Source organism: Zootoca vivipara, chromosome 5 (genome assembly GCF_965207765.1).
Source record: "Zootoca vivipara chromosome 5, rZooViv2.hap1.1, whole genome shotgun sequence".
NCBI classification, from domain to species: domain Eukaryota; kingdom Metazoa; phylum Chordata; class Lepidosauria; order Squamata; family Lacertidae; genus Zootoca; species Zootoca vivipara.
Window position 1 is genome coordinate 33,861,948 of NC_142588.1, and position 16,491 is coordinate 33,878,438.

General features: G+C 39.1%; 1 protein-coding gene across 2 annotated transcripts; it reads left to right on the plus strand.

Moving 5' to 3' along the window:
• Positions 1–16,104, plus strand: NOC3L (NOC3 like DNA replication regulator). 2 transcript variants are annotated; one of them, XM_035137903.3, is made up of 21 exons: positions 1–119; positions 914–1,121; positions 2,782–2,896; positions 3,642–3,799; positions 3,899–3,958; positions 4,632–4,759; positions 5,828–5,989; positions 6,345–6,438; positions 6,809–6,984; positions 7,167–7,295; positions 7,579–7,710; positions 9,087–9,167; positions 9,723–9,823; positions 10,334–10,406; positions 10,482–10,545; positions 11,177–11,248; positions 11,678–11,859; positions 13,456–13,584; positions 14,158–14,255; positions 15,447–15,531; positions 15,627–16,104. In XM_035137903.3, the coding sequence occupies exons 1-21, from the start codon at positions 111–113 to the stop codon at positions 15,756–15,758; spliced, it is 2,388 nt and encodes a 795-aa protein (XP_034993794.3). In that variant the 5' UTR covers positions 1–110; the 3' UTR covers positions 15,759–16,104. The 2 variants fall into 2 exon arrangements, with proteins under 2 accessions (XP_034993794.3, XP_088526463.1); XM_088670337.1 differs by having other exon boundaries at positions 3,905–3,958.
• The last annotated feature ends 387 nt before the right edge of the window (positions 16,105–16,491 follow it).

Consider the following 16,491-nt stretch of genomic DNA (forward strand, 5'->3'; position numbering starts at 1 on the left):
GGCATTTCCGGCCTCTCTGCCCAGAGAGAGCCACTTCCGGCGCCTCGCGTGGCTGAGGCGTGTTGGTTTGCTCCGAAGCCGAGCGTGTTCCTTGCTTGCTTTCCGCTGCCATGAAGCCGGTGAGAGAGAGCGAGAGCGAGAGCGAGAAAGAGAATTGGGGTGGGGATTGAGATTTGGGGGGCGGGCGGCTGCTTTGGGTGTGGGGGAAGGAAGCCTCGGGATATACTGACGGGGCTGCTGGTCGGCGCTAGGGCAACAGTAGGTGGAGCGGAGGGATAAATGGCAAGGCGCCGCCGCCGTAGCGGTTCGTTCAGGTGGGTTTGATGGAGGGAGCGCGGCCGGGAACAGCCTCGTCAACGTTAAACCCCCTCCTCAACCTCACATGTTGTTGGACTACAACTCCCGTCGTCCCTCCCTGCTGGCAAAGCTGACAGGGAATTCTGGGAGTTGTAGTCCAGCAACTGCTGGGGACCCAGGGTAAAAAAGGCACCGTATCGGTGTGCAGAGTGGCTCCTCTGGGGTGCGCGTGTGATTTGGAAACTGGAATTTTCAGCGATAGCTTTTGTTTTTTATTTGCAGATCATCTTGCTCGCATGATTTGGCTTTTTACTCTAGGGTTCCTTAGCCTTTATTTCTGTTTATTTTTCTTAATCCAGATCAATCAATTGCGTTCTTAAAAGTAGATATTGTGCCTTAATCAAACTCATTCCTAATAGCGTGTCTTCCATCTATCCCAATTCTTCTTTCCCGTGTGACGGTAGCTTAATATTTCCACCTCGAGCATTTAGAAAACTGTCGTCATTTATGCTGCTGCTGCTGCTGCTTAAATGTTATAAGGCTTAAGTTTAAAAGGTCTTAGGAATATTATGGATAGATGTGTAAGGTCAACTAATTCAGCCCTTATCGCCTGCAGAGAAAAAACAAAAAGCGGGTTCCAAGCTTCCGCAAGCTATTGAAAACAAGTAAAATAAAACTTGACAACAAGTTAAAAAACAAACAGTTCAAGCAGCAGAGTACTGCCAAGAAATACCGAAAAGAACAAAGGAAGCTCAGACAAGCTGTCAAAGATGCTGTATCCAAGAAGCCAATGCCTTTGGAGGATAACAAGAAAAAGCATCCAGGTGAGACTGGTGTGTGCGTGTGTGTGGTGTGGACATAATAGTAAAAGGCTTCCATGGTACCCAGAGGTTTTCACTATGGCACAAAATATGAGGTCCCCTTTTAGATTGTGACTATGTGATGAAGTGCTTTTCATATTGTAAAATGTTATACATATCTCAAATCAGGCAGTTCGCATGTGAGCGATACAGGTTAATGAAATAAACCTTGGCAGTTAATAGGCTGGATGCCAGCCTACAGAAGTTGCACCATCTTTTGGTGTTCCCCACCCTACTAGAGCATTTTCTCATAATGTTTTGATTTTGATAACTAATTCTAGGGACTGATTATATTTTTGAGCAGTGATTCTCAAAATGAAGCTACCTTACCCATAGAATAAATGTAAGTAACAGGGATTCTGATACATCAGGTTATCCATTGCATCTGAAAAAATGGGCTTGAGTCCAAAAAAAGCTTGGGCTATAAGAAGGCTGGAATTCTATACTAACTTACATTGGGAGTCAATCCCATGGGACTTAATTTTAATACACATGTATAGGATTGTGCTTTAATGTGTAGATTTTTATGTAGTGCATAATTCTGTTTCCACCTGGACAGCTGGGTACCTCTGGGTAACTTACAAATAGAGCATGATGAGAACCAGCTCTTCTCTGGGTTGTTGTTTTTTTGCTCCAATATTTGGCATTTCAAGGTATAATATTAATTTGCTGTTATGATTAGTAGTTGTTGTTTAATTCTACTCAAATTTCTAGCCCATCCAATTCAGAAGTCCTGTGGTAGATAACAGCACTTATGAGTAATGTTTTGAATTATTCATTTAAAAGTTGGGGTTATCACATTATTGGCTAAAGGTAAGTAAAGATAGTCTTAATAGACCTAGTTTTTTCCCAAGGTAATCCATTTTTAGTGCAACAATTGAGAGTTGCTCAGTTAATTGTATGAAATCCAGATGTCTTTACTCAAGGAGTGCTTCTGTTTCAGCGACTGTGTTCAAACTGCAAAATATTGTTGCTTTGGGAACGTGGAAATGCTATGTGGAGTGAAGTAGTATTGCAGTGGATGGTATCCTTGATATCATTGATGATACATAAGTCCACATTGTCTTCGGATTAAGTGATCACTCAGGAGCTAAGCAATGATGTAATGCCAAATCTCAAAGCAAAGATGTAATGCCATATCAATCTTTGGCATTTTGTGAGTGAACATTGAGATCATGCTCCCTCTTGAACATGGCCATTCCCTTCCATGCTCCGGTCCAGGTTTGAGGCAAACCATAGCTTGCAGAATTTTCTGAACAGCTGAAGTATAGTTTACCTGGAAGCCATGATTAGAAACCAACATTTTACCAGGCACACATGAGCTCCACAGAGAGCAGTATAGAGGCAGAAAAATACACTTGGATTCTACATACAGGGGAGTCCTTTAAAAGAGGCCTGGATACAGAGTACACATGTTCCCCATGCCTCTTTTAAAAGACTCACCCTGTACATGCAAGGTAATTGTTACTCACAAGTGTTCTTTTATTTTCTCCTCCCTCGTTAAACTAATGTGCCACAGTTGTGCCCCTCATTTAAGAAAATCAAAGTAAAAGGTATTTCCACCTGCCTTTTGTAGTGTTTCTCAGTGCCTCTGAAGTTATTCTGATTTTATTTGCCTTGGCAGAAAGGGAAGAAGAAGAGGAAGCTCTTCCTCTTGATATGATGGATGAAGATGATATGAAATTAATGGAGGAACTTGCTCAGAGGGCATCTTTTATAACACGAGATCTTTCTTCCAAGTAGGTGTTTGAAACTAGGGAATAGCGGACGTTGCAGCACTTCTGTTGTCTATTTGTTCATTGAGAGTTTATTCAGCTTATGTTGAATCTAAGTTTGCCCCAGACCTTTAATACAAAAGGCCTTAACAGAATAGGCTTTTTTCCTGCATGTCTAACTCTTCTCTGCTTGAGTGTTTTACAATTCCAAGCAATATCCCCTTCTAAGTATGTGCTCAGGTGTTGCAGAGAATGAGTTCACATATTCCATATGGGAGGGAAGGAGGGGGGGCAAAGGCAGAAGTTTGATGTACATTCACAATAGCATGGGTAGTTTGTAGAAGAATTCCATTGCTCTTTAAAGTTCAGGGCACCTGTGATATTAATGGAATCACAAACCCCACAGTTAGGCACCTGCTGTTGTTCTACTTGCCGTGAAAAGAATCTCTGCTTGGCAGAAGCTTGGGCTAGCTGTTTGTAGAAATTGTAATGTAATGGAAGCACTTAATAAGGCAGAAGGGTCTGGACAGTGACAATTTCATTTGTCCCCATTGGTAAACCACAGCATTTGGAAAAGCCTTCAATGGCAGATAGTTTGACCAGTTTAATCTTTTTTTAAAGTCAAATTAAGTGGCATTATAGAGAAAATTGTTACGTGTGTTTTCAGTGTAACTATTCCTTTGTAGTTCTGTTTGTGAAAAATAATATTTTTAAATGTAAGAGTTATATATTATCCATATGAGAGTCTGACAAGTCTTTCACTGTATAGCGAACCTGTTCATGCCAAGAAACGTAAGAATGAGAGTGTGATTGAGAAATATGAGAAAAAGCCAAGGCGCATGCAGACTGAGCCTGAAAAAGAACTTATTCATCTGCTTCCCATCAAAGACAAACGTGGAATTATTCCACAGACCATGGAAAAGCCAGGTGAGGCACAATCAAGATTGCCAGGCAAGCTGTCAGTTTGATTTAAGAACTGGATCATTTGCAATGCTGAATGTTTAAAGAGCTTGCTCTTTCTTGTAGTTAAAGAGGAAGAGGAAGAGGAAGAAAAGGATGGAATAGAAGAAATGGAAGAGGCACAAGGTATTTAAGACTTTTTTTTTAAAAAAAGATTTTTTTACAGATTAAATATTAATAGACATTCAAATGGTGTCACTGTTCTTGAAGTGTATTAGTGTAAATTACTTCATTGGTTCAGAGAACATTTTGTGGTTTGTCCTCATTGTTGAGTTACTGGATAGAGCAACTAAAATAAGTATAATACTGCCAAAGAAATGAATTACTCTTAAAGTGTTTCCAGATGTTGCATTTACGGAGTCAGCCTAAATTGAACAGAAACCTGACTAGGGTAGCTCACAAAGGAGAACAGAAACCTAAACTATTATTTGAAAGTCTTGGCTGAATACAGCTGAATGCCACCCCCTGAAAAACCCAACCAACTCCTAAAAGGTCTGTTTTCCTGAATAAAGGTTTGACCAGGGGCTGATGAGGATGCCAACAGAAGTTTCTAGCCTCCATTTCAAATGTCCACCCTTTCCAGCTCTGGTATGGAGGCACACACACACATGCACACATATGCTCTAAGACAGGCTTCCTCAACCTCGGCCCTCCAGATGTTTTTGGCCTACAACTCCCATGATCCCTAGCTAGCAGGACCAGTGGTCAGGGATGATGGGAATTGTTGTCTCAACATCTGGAGGGCCGAGGTTGAGGAACCCCGCTCTAAGTCATGAACAGCGTTTTTCTTTATCACCAGCTCTTGAAGAACCATTACCTCTTCTCACTGCCGAAGAACTGCTAGTTCATAGGAAAAAGAAGCTACAAGAGAAAAAGATGCACATAGCTGCCTTAGCATCTGCCATCTTGTCTGACCCAGAAAATAATGTAAGTAACATTTCAGTTCAGTTGAAACTGGCCATGCCATAAAAAAGTAAGAGAATGAGTTTTACACACCAAAGATTCAGATGCATCATATTTAGTGCGGAAACAAATGTTGGCTTTTAATGGCTTGGCACAGTGAGGTCTCACGGGTTATGTGCTGTTGTTCATGCTCTCATCTCACAGATTTTGTGTGATTGCCTTCTGGATTGGAAGGGATAGTTTCCTTTCCTTTAGGCTCTTTTTACAGTATTTCTCTTGGATGCTGTTGAAACAGTTTTATGCATGGAATTAAATGAATACCATTAACCTTGCTTTTATTTTTTCCTCTCAACGTTTTTGCCATCCTTTGAGAGGTTGTTCCCTAAAAGCAATGTTCTGTAACTGCTTCACAGGCAGTAAGTACTATACTTCAATTTAAGAATTTGACTTGTCACCCCCCCCAAAAAAAAAATCTCTGGGGGGAGATTAAAACTGCTTTCATACCCTGAAGTGGAAAGGTTGGCAGTGTGAAACTGCAAACTGAAAAGCTTAGACAGGAAGAGCCCATGGGTTCCAGGTATTTTCCATTTGAAATGTAGCCACTGTGATTACTGTTTTGTGATTGCTGATGAAAACAAACTGGTCCTTGCCAATTGTGAGACTGTGTCTTTTATTCTTTCCAGGGTACATTGGGAAGTAGACTTGGCAGTTTTCATATTGTCTCAGAAGGTGTAGTTATTTGGTTAAACTAAAACCCCACCGCACAAACTAAAACAAAAATCAGTGGGGGCATGACCTCAGTTTTTTGAAAACCTAGAACCTCCTCACTTGATACAAATCCATTAAAGCTTCATTTGAAAAATGGGTGATATCACAGATATTGATGGCATAAAGATAGAGCGTTACTAAAATATTTTGCACCCATATGAGTATCTAGAATGTGTTGTGATCTTGAATTCTGTGTGTATGTTCTCTGAAGATGGCAGTAGTTGTTGCTCCTCACATTACAATGACAGTGTATGCATAAATTTTGTCTGGTTTACCTGTACTTGCCAATTCTATTTCATGGTTATGTCATCCTTGCTTGAGCAGATAAAGAAGCTGAAAGAGTTGCGTGCGATGTTAATGGAACAGGATCCCAATGTGGCTGTGATTGTGCGAAAGCTGGTGATGATTTCTCTGATGGAGATTTTCAAAGACATTACTCCATCTTACAAAATCAGACCTTTAACTGAGAAAGAGAAAAACACAAAGGTGAGGTTATAGTATGTTTCAGAGTAGCTTAATGTCAAGTTGGGCGGGTAAGACAACTTGTATGTATGGAAGAAAAAATTAAGAGTTTTTATCTTAGGAAATTATTTCTTTTCTTAAAAATAGCCCACAGTTTTTAAGCTTAGTTGTTGAAATGTTCGCATTTGGGGTACCAAAAATGAAGAGTACACCTTTCTCGCAAAACTGTTGGGTAACAAATTTCCCCAAATACTTCTTGAAAATACTTCAAAATAGATACTGCAGAGGGTGACATCTTCTGAAACTTAAAATGTATTGCAGTTGTCACACAGTAGATTTATGGTAATATATTTCCCATTGTTTCTTTGTTTATCAACAGGTTAGAAAAGAAACTCAGAAATTAAGAGAATTTGAAGAAGGCATTGTCAGCCAGTACAAGTTTTATTTGGAAAATCTGGAGCAATCTGTGAAAGGTACAGCAGGCAGGGTGGATGGCTGAGGATGGGGATATGCTCTTAAATGTTGAGCGCTAAAATTATTTTGTTGTTGGAAATAAGCAGCTATTGGTAGTATCCCTAACACAAAACATGGAGAAGATCCCTGGTTTAAACCCTAGAATCTCAACTCTTGATCCTGAGTTGCAGGGCTAGGAAAGTATTTTTCCTAGTTTTTTTCCCCTTTAAGGATATGGCTTTGTGTGTGTGTTTTCATTTTAAGCCCTATGTGTCATTGTGGCAGGAAATATGCAAGTAATATATTCCCCCCCCCACATGGAAATAATAGTAGTAATTTCAGAAGCTGGGATGGCAAAATACTCAGGCTTTTATGCAATATTTCACTTAGATTGGAAGCAAAGGAAGCTGAAGAAAAGCAATGTGATTTCACTAAAAGCATACAAAGGCCTTGCAGAGATTGCTGTGAAGTGCTTGTGTGAGCTGTTGGTGGCCCTGCCTTACTTCAACTTCCACAATAATATTATTGTACTCATCGTGCCACTCATGAACGATGCTTCAAAACAGGTAGGCATGACAGTGGTTAATAGTATACTGAAAGATTGCATGTCATTTCAAAGTAAATATGAATCACTTTCTGGAAGGGTAAAAATCTTTGTTCATGGCATTTTGCATTTTTTTTAAATCCAGAAAGCAGTGCTGGTTGAATAAACACTGATAACTGATTATTGAAACTTCCAACTTTCCAGATTTCTGAAATGTGCTGTGGTGCAGTAAAGACCCTCTTCAAGCAGGATAAACTTGGCTATGCTTCACTTGGTGTGGTGAAGGTAATTTCTGGCCTTGTGAAAAGCAGGAATTATGATGTTAGACCTGAGGTAAGTTCCTTCCCTCCTTCCTCTCCAGTGTGGAGCAATAGTTAAAAATGGACTTTTAATATTTTCTATCCTTGTTGAAGTAGTATGGCATATTATCGCAAACAAAAACCACACCAATTGTCCCCTCAGTGTTCCTCTTTCCATTCTTCATGAGTTATTGGCAAGGATGGCATCTATGTACATGTATATAAAAGAGACAGAAATGGTCTCAGGCAGTTTTATGTTTTGCAAGATCTGTGCGTTTAATGAATTTGAGAAATAAATGTTACTGGATTATATTTAGGTGTTAATGACACTAATTCACCTAAGAATTAAGGAAGTAGAAGTGAAAAAAGATGCAGAAGACATCACGCCAAAGAAGAGGTTCATGTCTTATCAAGAGAAACGGAAAAATCTGTCAAGGATGCAAAGAAAGGTACTTCTTACGCTGTAGTGTACACATATAATTTGAATTTTATTAGAAAATGGAACTGTTTCTGGCTTGGATCCAGATATCTAACCAGTGAGTTCCATTGTCCAAGGAGATTTTGAAAAAACAGTTCCTCATGACTTGCTCCTTTTGAAACTTTGGCAAGGAAGCAGCTGCTGTTTGAGAGAAAGTGTAAAACAATAAATCTCAGCTGAGCTTGCTGAAATTTTTGGGTGCCCCTAAATTAGCTCTTGAGTTCATGTCTCAGGACTTTCATTTTGTGGCCATGTGAACACTGCAAAACACAGATCTGCAGATTGTTTCTTACTGGTTATGTATGGGAAGATTTTTTTTGTTAAAGTGCTTTTGCTGCTGAAAGGCTTTTAGTATAGCTGAAAATAGTCCCACCCCTGTTTCTCATGTTGCTTTCAACATCCTGGTCAGTTCACATATAATCAAAATCATGGTTTAGAGCTACATGGGCAAACCTCCATGAGACAGAGCAAAGCATTGGGCTCGCACACACACCTCACTGTTGGTGATTCATTTCCCGTGTCTGCAGTCATGGGATTGTTGTCTATCACATGATGGTGTATGTTTTCATTCCACAGAATGGGAAGTGACAGAGACAGGATGTTTGTGTTACTGTGTTCTGTGAAGTGGGACTATTGTCCTTTGTTCTTTCTCTTTGCTGTCTGATGCTAGAGAGAGAGGGAGCCATGTTGCAGTGGTCTCTCTGTGTGTTTATATGTAACTAAAGTAGATTAGCCAAATGCTGAGTTGCTGAGGTCTGTTACATGAACTGCGAACACTCTCTGGATCCCTGAGTGTGCTGATGTCTGTTGGCATCAGTTGCTGTGATGTTTGGGCAGAAGAAAGCGTTTGAAGCTCCTGAACAATTGACCAGGAGGGAGAGAACATGCCAGTCGGGCATGTGTCTCTGCCAGGATCCTACACAAGAGTAGGACAACTCCTAACACTCACTTCTTCCCACATAACTGGGATAATGGTTTTGGTTGTGTTTTCCTCAATCTCTACTTAGCATTGTGTATAAGTTGGAGATCATGGTGGTTAGGTGCTAAATAAGCCAGCTTCTTTGGGAACTAGCAGTGGTTTAGAAGTTTTTCAAACATGGCCAGCGTTCCAATCCAAATTTGCAGTTCTGGTTTGGAGAGCAAGCATTTGATGAAAAGCCAATTAGGTTGCCTGTACCAGGAAGAAGTAACTATCTGACCACTCATAGTCCATAAGAGGAGGAAGGAGCATGCGGCATGTTCCTGGTCAGAGGCATTATATCTTTACTGACCCAACAACTGCAAAGTAATTCTCTTAATTCTGCCAGAATCTTGTGTTTTCTTATTAAAAGCATTGTACATTTTCAGTGGAAGAAAGCAGAAGAGAAACTAGAAAGAGAACTCTTAGAAGCAGAAGCCTCAGAAAGCACAGAGAAAAAATTGAAACTGGTAAGTATATATTCATGAGTGTGGTGTACTGTTGAGTTTTGTGTTATGCCCAAGTAAAATAAGACCAGAAATTGCCAATTCTAATATTTGTTTCCAATTCTTGCTTTGGTTCTGTGGTTGCTTAGAAATGAGTTTCTAGTCATAAAATGTGGGTGGGCTATATGCAATGTAAACACAAAAGACTGATACTATAAGCACAAATTTATCCCTCATTGTGGTTAATTATTATTACTGGTTGTTTTTGCTCAGTACAATAGTTGAGGGAGTATAAATAGTACAATAGTGCAATGTTTTTTCCTTGCAATTCAATAATTACTGGTTTAGGGCATTATATATTACAATAGTGGTCTCTATCCACAGCTATCCCTTGTATGATTCATAATGATCCAAACCAGTAATTAGGAACTGATCTTGCTAGCAATTAAGTAATCCTAGGAAATTCAAAGTGGGTTTTGATTAATGGCTTTCAAATCCAGGCAAGTGTGAACAGAAATTAAATACAGTGAACTTGGAATGTTCCATATGTGTTCATTTGTGGGTGTCTTTTCTCTACAGCACACAGAAACCTTGAATATTGTATTTTTAACTTACTTCCGAATACTGAAAAAAGCACAGAAGTCTCCCCTTTTGCCTGCTGTGTTGGAAGGCCTTGCAAAGTAAGAATTTCAAAGCAATTTTGGAGTGACCATTCTTTATAAAAGTTCCTAACAAGGCACATTATATCAACATAAAAACTTTCATTGAAAAGTGTGTGAAAATAATGTGGCCCTGGGTAGAACTAAGTTAAATGCAACCCAGTGCTTAAATTTGTTTAAACACTTTGCTTTAAATTACTCAGAAAAATTAAATAAAAATCAGGGTAGAGTAAAAGCAATTGAAATTCAATGCAGTTCTAAAATAACATTGCTAAAAAGTTTGGTATGTATTTCATCCGTTTCATGCATTGCTTGTATAGCATCCTGTTTTGTTTTCAAAATGATAGCTGGCAGATGGAGGAATGCTGTTCTTTTTTGGAGTACAAGTAGTGTGTAATTAATGATCATACTGCAAAAGAGAAGACTACTTAAGATAGTTGCACTATAAAACAAACTATAATTGCAATGGCATGCTTTGAGTTTAACAGATAAATCTTCTGTAAATTCACAAATCTAACTCCTTGATTTTAGGTTCGCCCACCTCATAAATTTGGAATTTTTTGATGACCTTTTGCTTGTTCTACATTCTCTTATGGTCTCAGGGGTAAGTTTATCCTTTGTCTAAAGATATACAAGACTTTTGGTCTATAGCTTTCTGATGTATTTCCTTTATTTTTAGGTGTTAAGCCACAGAGAGAGTCTGCACTGTATTCTTTCTGCTTTCCACATTTTGTCTGGTCAAGGTACAGTTTAGTTTTCATATTGCATTGCTTTTGTGATTAGCGTGAATGGGACCATTGCTAGTTTTGTCTGATGGGCTTGAGTGATCAAAGATTTAACAAAAAGTTCCATCCAAGGAAATGTGATAGACTTTGAGGAAGGACTAGAGAGACAGCGAGACGACACTTTTTGTTTTGGATCTGAACCAGGATCAATGTTGCCTGTTTGTTTTAAGGAATCTGAATTCTTCCAATTGACTCTGCTTGTATATTTGTAACTAAAGCAGTATATTGCACAGATTCAACCAGTCTCCAGCATGCACTTAGCTCCAGAGGAAACTAAACCCCAGAGCAGTGTTTTTCAAACTTGAGTCTCCAGCTGTTGTTGGACTACAACTCCCATCACCCCTAGCTAACAGGACCAGTGATCAGGGATGATGGGAGTTGTAGTTCAACAACAGCTGACGACGCAAGTTTGAAAAACACTGCTCTGGGATTTAGTTTCCTCTGGAGCTAAGTGCATGCTGGAGACTGGTTGAATCTGTAATATATTGCTTTAGTTACAAATATACAAGCAGAGTCATTTGAGGAAGTACTGTAAGTTGTTTTACAGTTACAGCAAAAAAACCTACTTAACTGGAATTATTTTGCGTAGGTGATGTCCTTAACATTGACCCTTTGAAGTTCTACACACACCTTTACAAGATACTACTTAAACTTCATGCAGGTAACTCATTATTTCAATGTGTTGAATATTGTTGGTATTTCTTAAGTGAGAATTGAGAATTCCTTTAATGGGTTTTGGATATTTGAACTGGCGCTGCTTGTTAAATACCACAGACTACGGTGGTCTGACAATTAGAATGCTTTCATGATAACAAAGCTCAAGTACTGTCTTTTATATACTTCTATGGTAGATGGAGTGAAATCGTATGTCTTTGTATTTTCTCTACAGAAATAACCCATCAGTGGGTTTCAGCTGTGTTCAGCAGTGTTTCTTTGCTAAATAGCCGGTGTGATTCTTGATTGGTGAATCTTTCTTGAATAAACTAAAAGTGCAATCGGGAAATAGCGAGTGCCTTCTATATTTCTGGCGTTCTTTTGGAAATATGTTCCTGCATTCAAATGGGTTTTGAACTACACGTGTTGTTTTAAGGTGCTACAAATGAAGATGTTGCGATAGTGCTGCAGTGCCTGGATGCGATGCTCACCAAACGTAGGAAGCAGGTGTCCCAGCAGAGAGCTCTTGCTTTCATAAAGCGCCTCTCCACAGTAGCCCTCCATCTCCTTCCAGACTCCTGCATTGGTATCTTGGCAACCAACAGAACATTAATGCATGTAAGTTCTTAGAAACATAGCTAATGAGACCCTTTAGCTATAGTCCTACTGGGATCTAAAACGGTTGGATGTTTCAAACTCATTCTGTTGAAACTCCTACATCATATTTAAAACATGTCATACCTTCACAAATCTACACACACGTGTGCAGACACACACCAGCATAGAGAGTTCCATTTAACTTTTAGCTGTGCCAAGCCAAGTTGTCATTCTTGACAGAAAAGATGGAGTTATTCCAGCATTCTCCTAGTGCTGCCATGTGTCTCGATTTTCCTGGACATTACTGGAATTTCAAAGGCGGAATTAATATCCGGGGGGAATTTCTGAAAGGTGTTTTTGTAAAAAGAAAAGAAAAAGCCCAACGACTTTTGGGTTTTCCAAAAAACAAAAACAAAACCTCAACCTCAACAATTTTAGTGGTTTCCTTAAAAAAATCTCAACAATGTTGGGGTCTTCCGGGTTTTTACTTTACATTCTCCAGCTTTCCTGCCTTGTTTCTTCAGTTATTCTTTCTTCTATGGGCATCAACATCTTAGCTCTTTCATTGCATTGGACTTAGGTTTTAGAGAGGAAATTCCCACTGAGCCCATGTGGTCACTCAGAGAATCAGGGTCACCTTTTCACTGGAGTTGGCCTATAACAGTCTGAGGGGTGTCTGTTATAGATACTTTGTATAAAGGGGCTGTAAGCTTGATGACTGGCAGGTTCAGTAAAGACAATTGTACTGTATTTCAAGAACTTGGGTGGTGAGGCTGATTATTGCTTTTCCACTAAGATGCAGGTGTTTTAATTGCTGCAGTTAGAAAATGGTGTTTGGATTCTGATCTTAAAATGACATAGTTTGGTTGTTAATCGGAATTTCTTACATATTGGCCTAGTTTGCACTAAATCATGATTTAACCCCATGTGGCAGAGCAAGAATGAAGCATTGGGCTTGTGCCCTTCCCTAGCTCTCAAAGAATCTTGACATTGCATTTCATACAACCCTGGTTTAAAACAAACAGTAGCTAGCTTTCTTAAGAAGCCAAATTCAAACCATGGGTTATTTGAAACTGGCTTTTTAAACTAACCATTTCTTTAAACCAGGGTCTCTAGCACATATGTAATACTTGTTTGAAACTGATACTCAGTTTGGCAGAAGTCCTGCTCCCAGTTGCATTTGCTTCAACTTGTGGAGGCTCATCCATTTAATGCTAAACTGTGGTTTTAGCATTCGGTGAGAAGGCAGCAATTGTATTTGACTTTTGTAGGTTTTTCTTCTTGCGACCTACCCTGAGGTAGGCTACAAATAAAATGCCCCTTCCAACACAATGAACAAAATGGTCCACATGTGAAATATTCTTAATATGTTTTGAAAACTATTACAGCAGATTTGAGTTCTCCAGATTTGGTTCATTTTGTTTTAAATGAAAACACAGACTTTTTCCATTAGGCCATATACCTATTCAGAGATCTTAAGTTTCTTACATCAGTAGTTATCTTTTCGGGGAGATGCAATTTTGTTTTCTGAGGCAAACATGGTAACAACTTTGTAATATTTCATTTCACGTGGGACTCTTCTTTTTTTCTTTTTTCTTTTCTTGGATGGTATTGAAGACTTTCCCAAAGACAGACCTTCTCCTAGACAATGAATCTCAAGGGAGTGGACTTTACCATCCTGAGCTGGATGAACCAGAGTACTGTAATGCTCAGAACACGGCACTGTGGGAACTGCATACTCTGCGGGTGAGTGTCACGGAAGCTAATGTCTTGTTGCCTTAATCTACACTAGTAACCCAGGAAGCTCTTTTTCTGTTCAGAAGACATTTTTTTAAAGTCAGAATCTACAGGAATGAATGTTCTTGAGTATTCTAATTCTATTTACAACATTTTTATATTGCTATTTTTCTTCAGTGGCAATGATTTTGATTTTGAACTTCAGTAACCCCTTTCACTCTTTTAATTAGGCTGTTTAGTGCCATCGTTCTGCTTTGCACTTTTCTTCTTCCTACCTCATCTTCTTTACTGAGAAAGTAATGAGCAGTGGTGCATGCGAACCACCCAGCATCTTCCCATCTTCTCCACTTCATTGATCCCCACTGCTAGATGCTTTAGCTCTCTTCTTGGAAAAGGCTTACAATTACCCGGTCATAATTGTCTTGCATCTCATGGGATGTTTATCCAATTGAGTTTTTGTTCCTAAAGCTGAGAGAATATAATTTTGTTGGTAACCTTTTGTTCAAATAGTGAAATGCATTACGTTAATATAGAAAAAATTACACTCCAGTGTCTCATTAATGCTCTCTCCCTAACCCACAGAGACATTATCACCCAGTCGTTCAGAAATTTGCAGCTCACCTTGTTGCTGGTGCTCCAGCAGAAGGATCAGAATCTCTTGGGCATGAATTTAGTCGGAGGTGAGAGAAATGTGTTTGCTTTGAAAAATGTGTGTATAGATTCAAAATCACAATTTAGGAGCAAGGCTTTTAGTGTGGTGGTACCTCCTCCTTAGAGCTCCCTCCCGTAATGTGTCACACAGGCACTGTCTATTATCTTTTCAATTTCCTGCTGAAGACCTTCTTTTCCCCACAAACCTTCTCAGTGAAGAATTTTGTATTGGTCTGTATCCGTATAGAACTTGAAATTGTTTTTATCATTATATTGCTTTGGAATGCTTCACAGGAAGCAATTAATAAATTATATGAATGAAGTTTAGCGGAGAAAACCCTGCAGTCTTCTGGTACAGAACCAAACACTCATCAGCTTACGTATGTATACAGGGGTGGGGGAAGTTTTTGACCTGGTGGCCAGATCTTTATCTCCACCCCACACCCTGTGGCCCAACTTTGACAGGGGGTAGCAGCAGCTCCTCATCAGTTGTCTGAGGTCATGATGATGACATCATGGCTGATACGTCTTGCCAAAGTTCAGCTGTGGGGTGAGCAGGATTGAAATCCGCTCCCTAGCTGAGGAGCGGAAGCTCCAGTCCTTCTCCCTGGAGGGGTCTGCTTCCCCCCCTGACAAGGATGGGACAAGATCTGTTACCTTTTTCTCTCAGTGCCCAGTCAGATGCTCATTGGGTGTGCACAATAGCTCTTTCCCCAGCAACTGGTACTCAGTGGCCAGTTGCCCCTGTACCTGGAAGCTTTACTTAGCTACCATGTCTAATTGTCATTGGTAGATGGATCCAGTTACTGAGTTCTTTTTCTGAGTGGAAAGTACATTACTACTGTTTAATATTAGCTTGAACATGAATTTTTAATTTTTTTACAGTTTTTTAAAAAATGTAACTGTGTAATGTTTACTGTCAAGCGTTTTATACACTAATCCTGGATTCCAGTATTAGTGATGGGAAAGGAGGGAAATGTCTGCATGCATAAGAAGACTTCAGTCTTGCTCCATTATTCTGTTCAGTGAGTTTTTTTGTGTTCATTTCTTAGTTTGCCTCATTTTTTTGCATTTTTAAAGTTGCTTAGCAGGGCTGTTCAACTCTCCAATACAGATACAAAAAATTTAGGGTCTTTGGTTTTTTCCAATCTTGCTTTAGGACACAATTTATTTATTTATTTGCAAATAGTATATTAAAATGAAACCTGTATCCATCATAGGTTGCCTACAGAACTTTTTGAGGCCTACAGTATGAAAGGAATGACTTTTAATCCTCGTGTTGCATCAGTGGCACCCAGGAAAAAGGTACTGCCTTGCACCATTCTCTTATATCACACACAATGATTGAAAATGCAACATTTTGATTTTACTTCATAAGCTGTAACACTTGTTCATTTCAGGGTAAATTTTCACAAGAGGCATCATTTCTGAATGAAGACTTGAATGAATTGTTTAAGGTTTATTTTGGAAGGCCTGTTCCACAAGGAGCCCTGGATTTCACAAAACACTTAAAGGGATTGCCAGTTTCCTAAGTATATTACAAACCATTGCAATCTATATAAAGGAACTAAATACATGAAAGAAATAGTGACCTGGTCTACAAATAATTTAAATAAAGTGGGTCTTTTTATTGTGGATGCTGGATTTCCAGGAATGAAGAAGCAATTAATGAACAGCATTGTACTTTGGAATCCTAGGACCACTGCTTCCATGTTTATGGCTGTAGTTAATATGGTTTGTAAGGTTTGAGTTTATGTATAATATTGTACAATATTTTCATTGGAAATGGATGATTTTTCTAAAATGACATGAATCTGAATTGATTCTAGAAAAGTATTTTAATTGTATCAATATATAAACCTTTTTTAAAAAGAAAAAGATCAGGCCAATCGTTCTGTTCTTATATCACCTATCTGATATAAACTATAAGCAGGTGTTGAAAAACAGTGGTGCATGGATATCTACTCCCACAAAGCACAATCCACCGTTTTATGTTCATTTTTAAATTTAATGTGTCTATTAAATGGGGTATGAGAAAGTGACTGCAATTAACATTTTTCCCCTCTCCCCCCTACATTGAGATTCCCCACACCACAATAGTTTGTACAGTTATAAGGTTACTCTTCCTGTATTGGGCCTAGTATCACAAAAGCAACAGGGATTCATCATAGCATCTACCAAAAATTTATGTGTATGGCCTAAGTGCCCAAGCAGACATTATAAACAACTGCCCTGATGCTTTTTCTCTTTTTAAATGACATGCGG

What these genes read in the sequence shown, in the direction of transcription:
- NOC3L (XM_035137903.3), top strand. An exon ending in AGAAATGGAAGAGGCACAAG is followed by an intron (nt 3,959 to 4,631) that starts GTATTTAAGACT and finishes CTTTATCACCAG; the next exon opens with CTCTTGAAGAACCATTACCT. An exon ending in GGGAACTGCATACTCTGCGG is followed by an intron (nt 13,585 to 14,157) that starts GTGAGTGTCACG and finishes CCTAACCCACAG; the next exon opens with AGACATTATCACCCAGTCGT.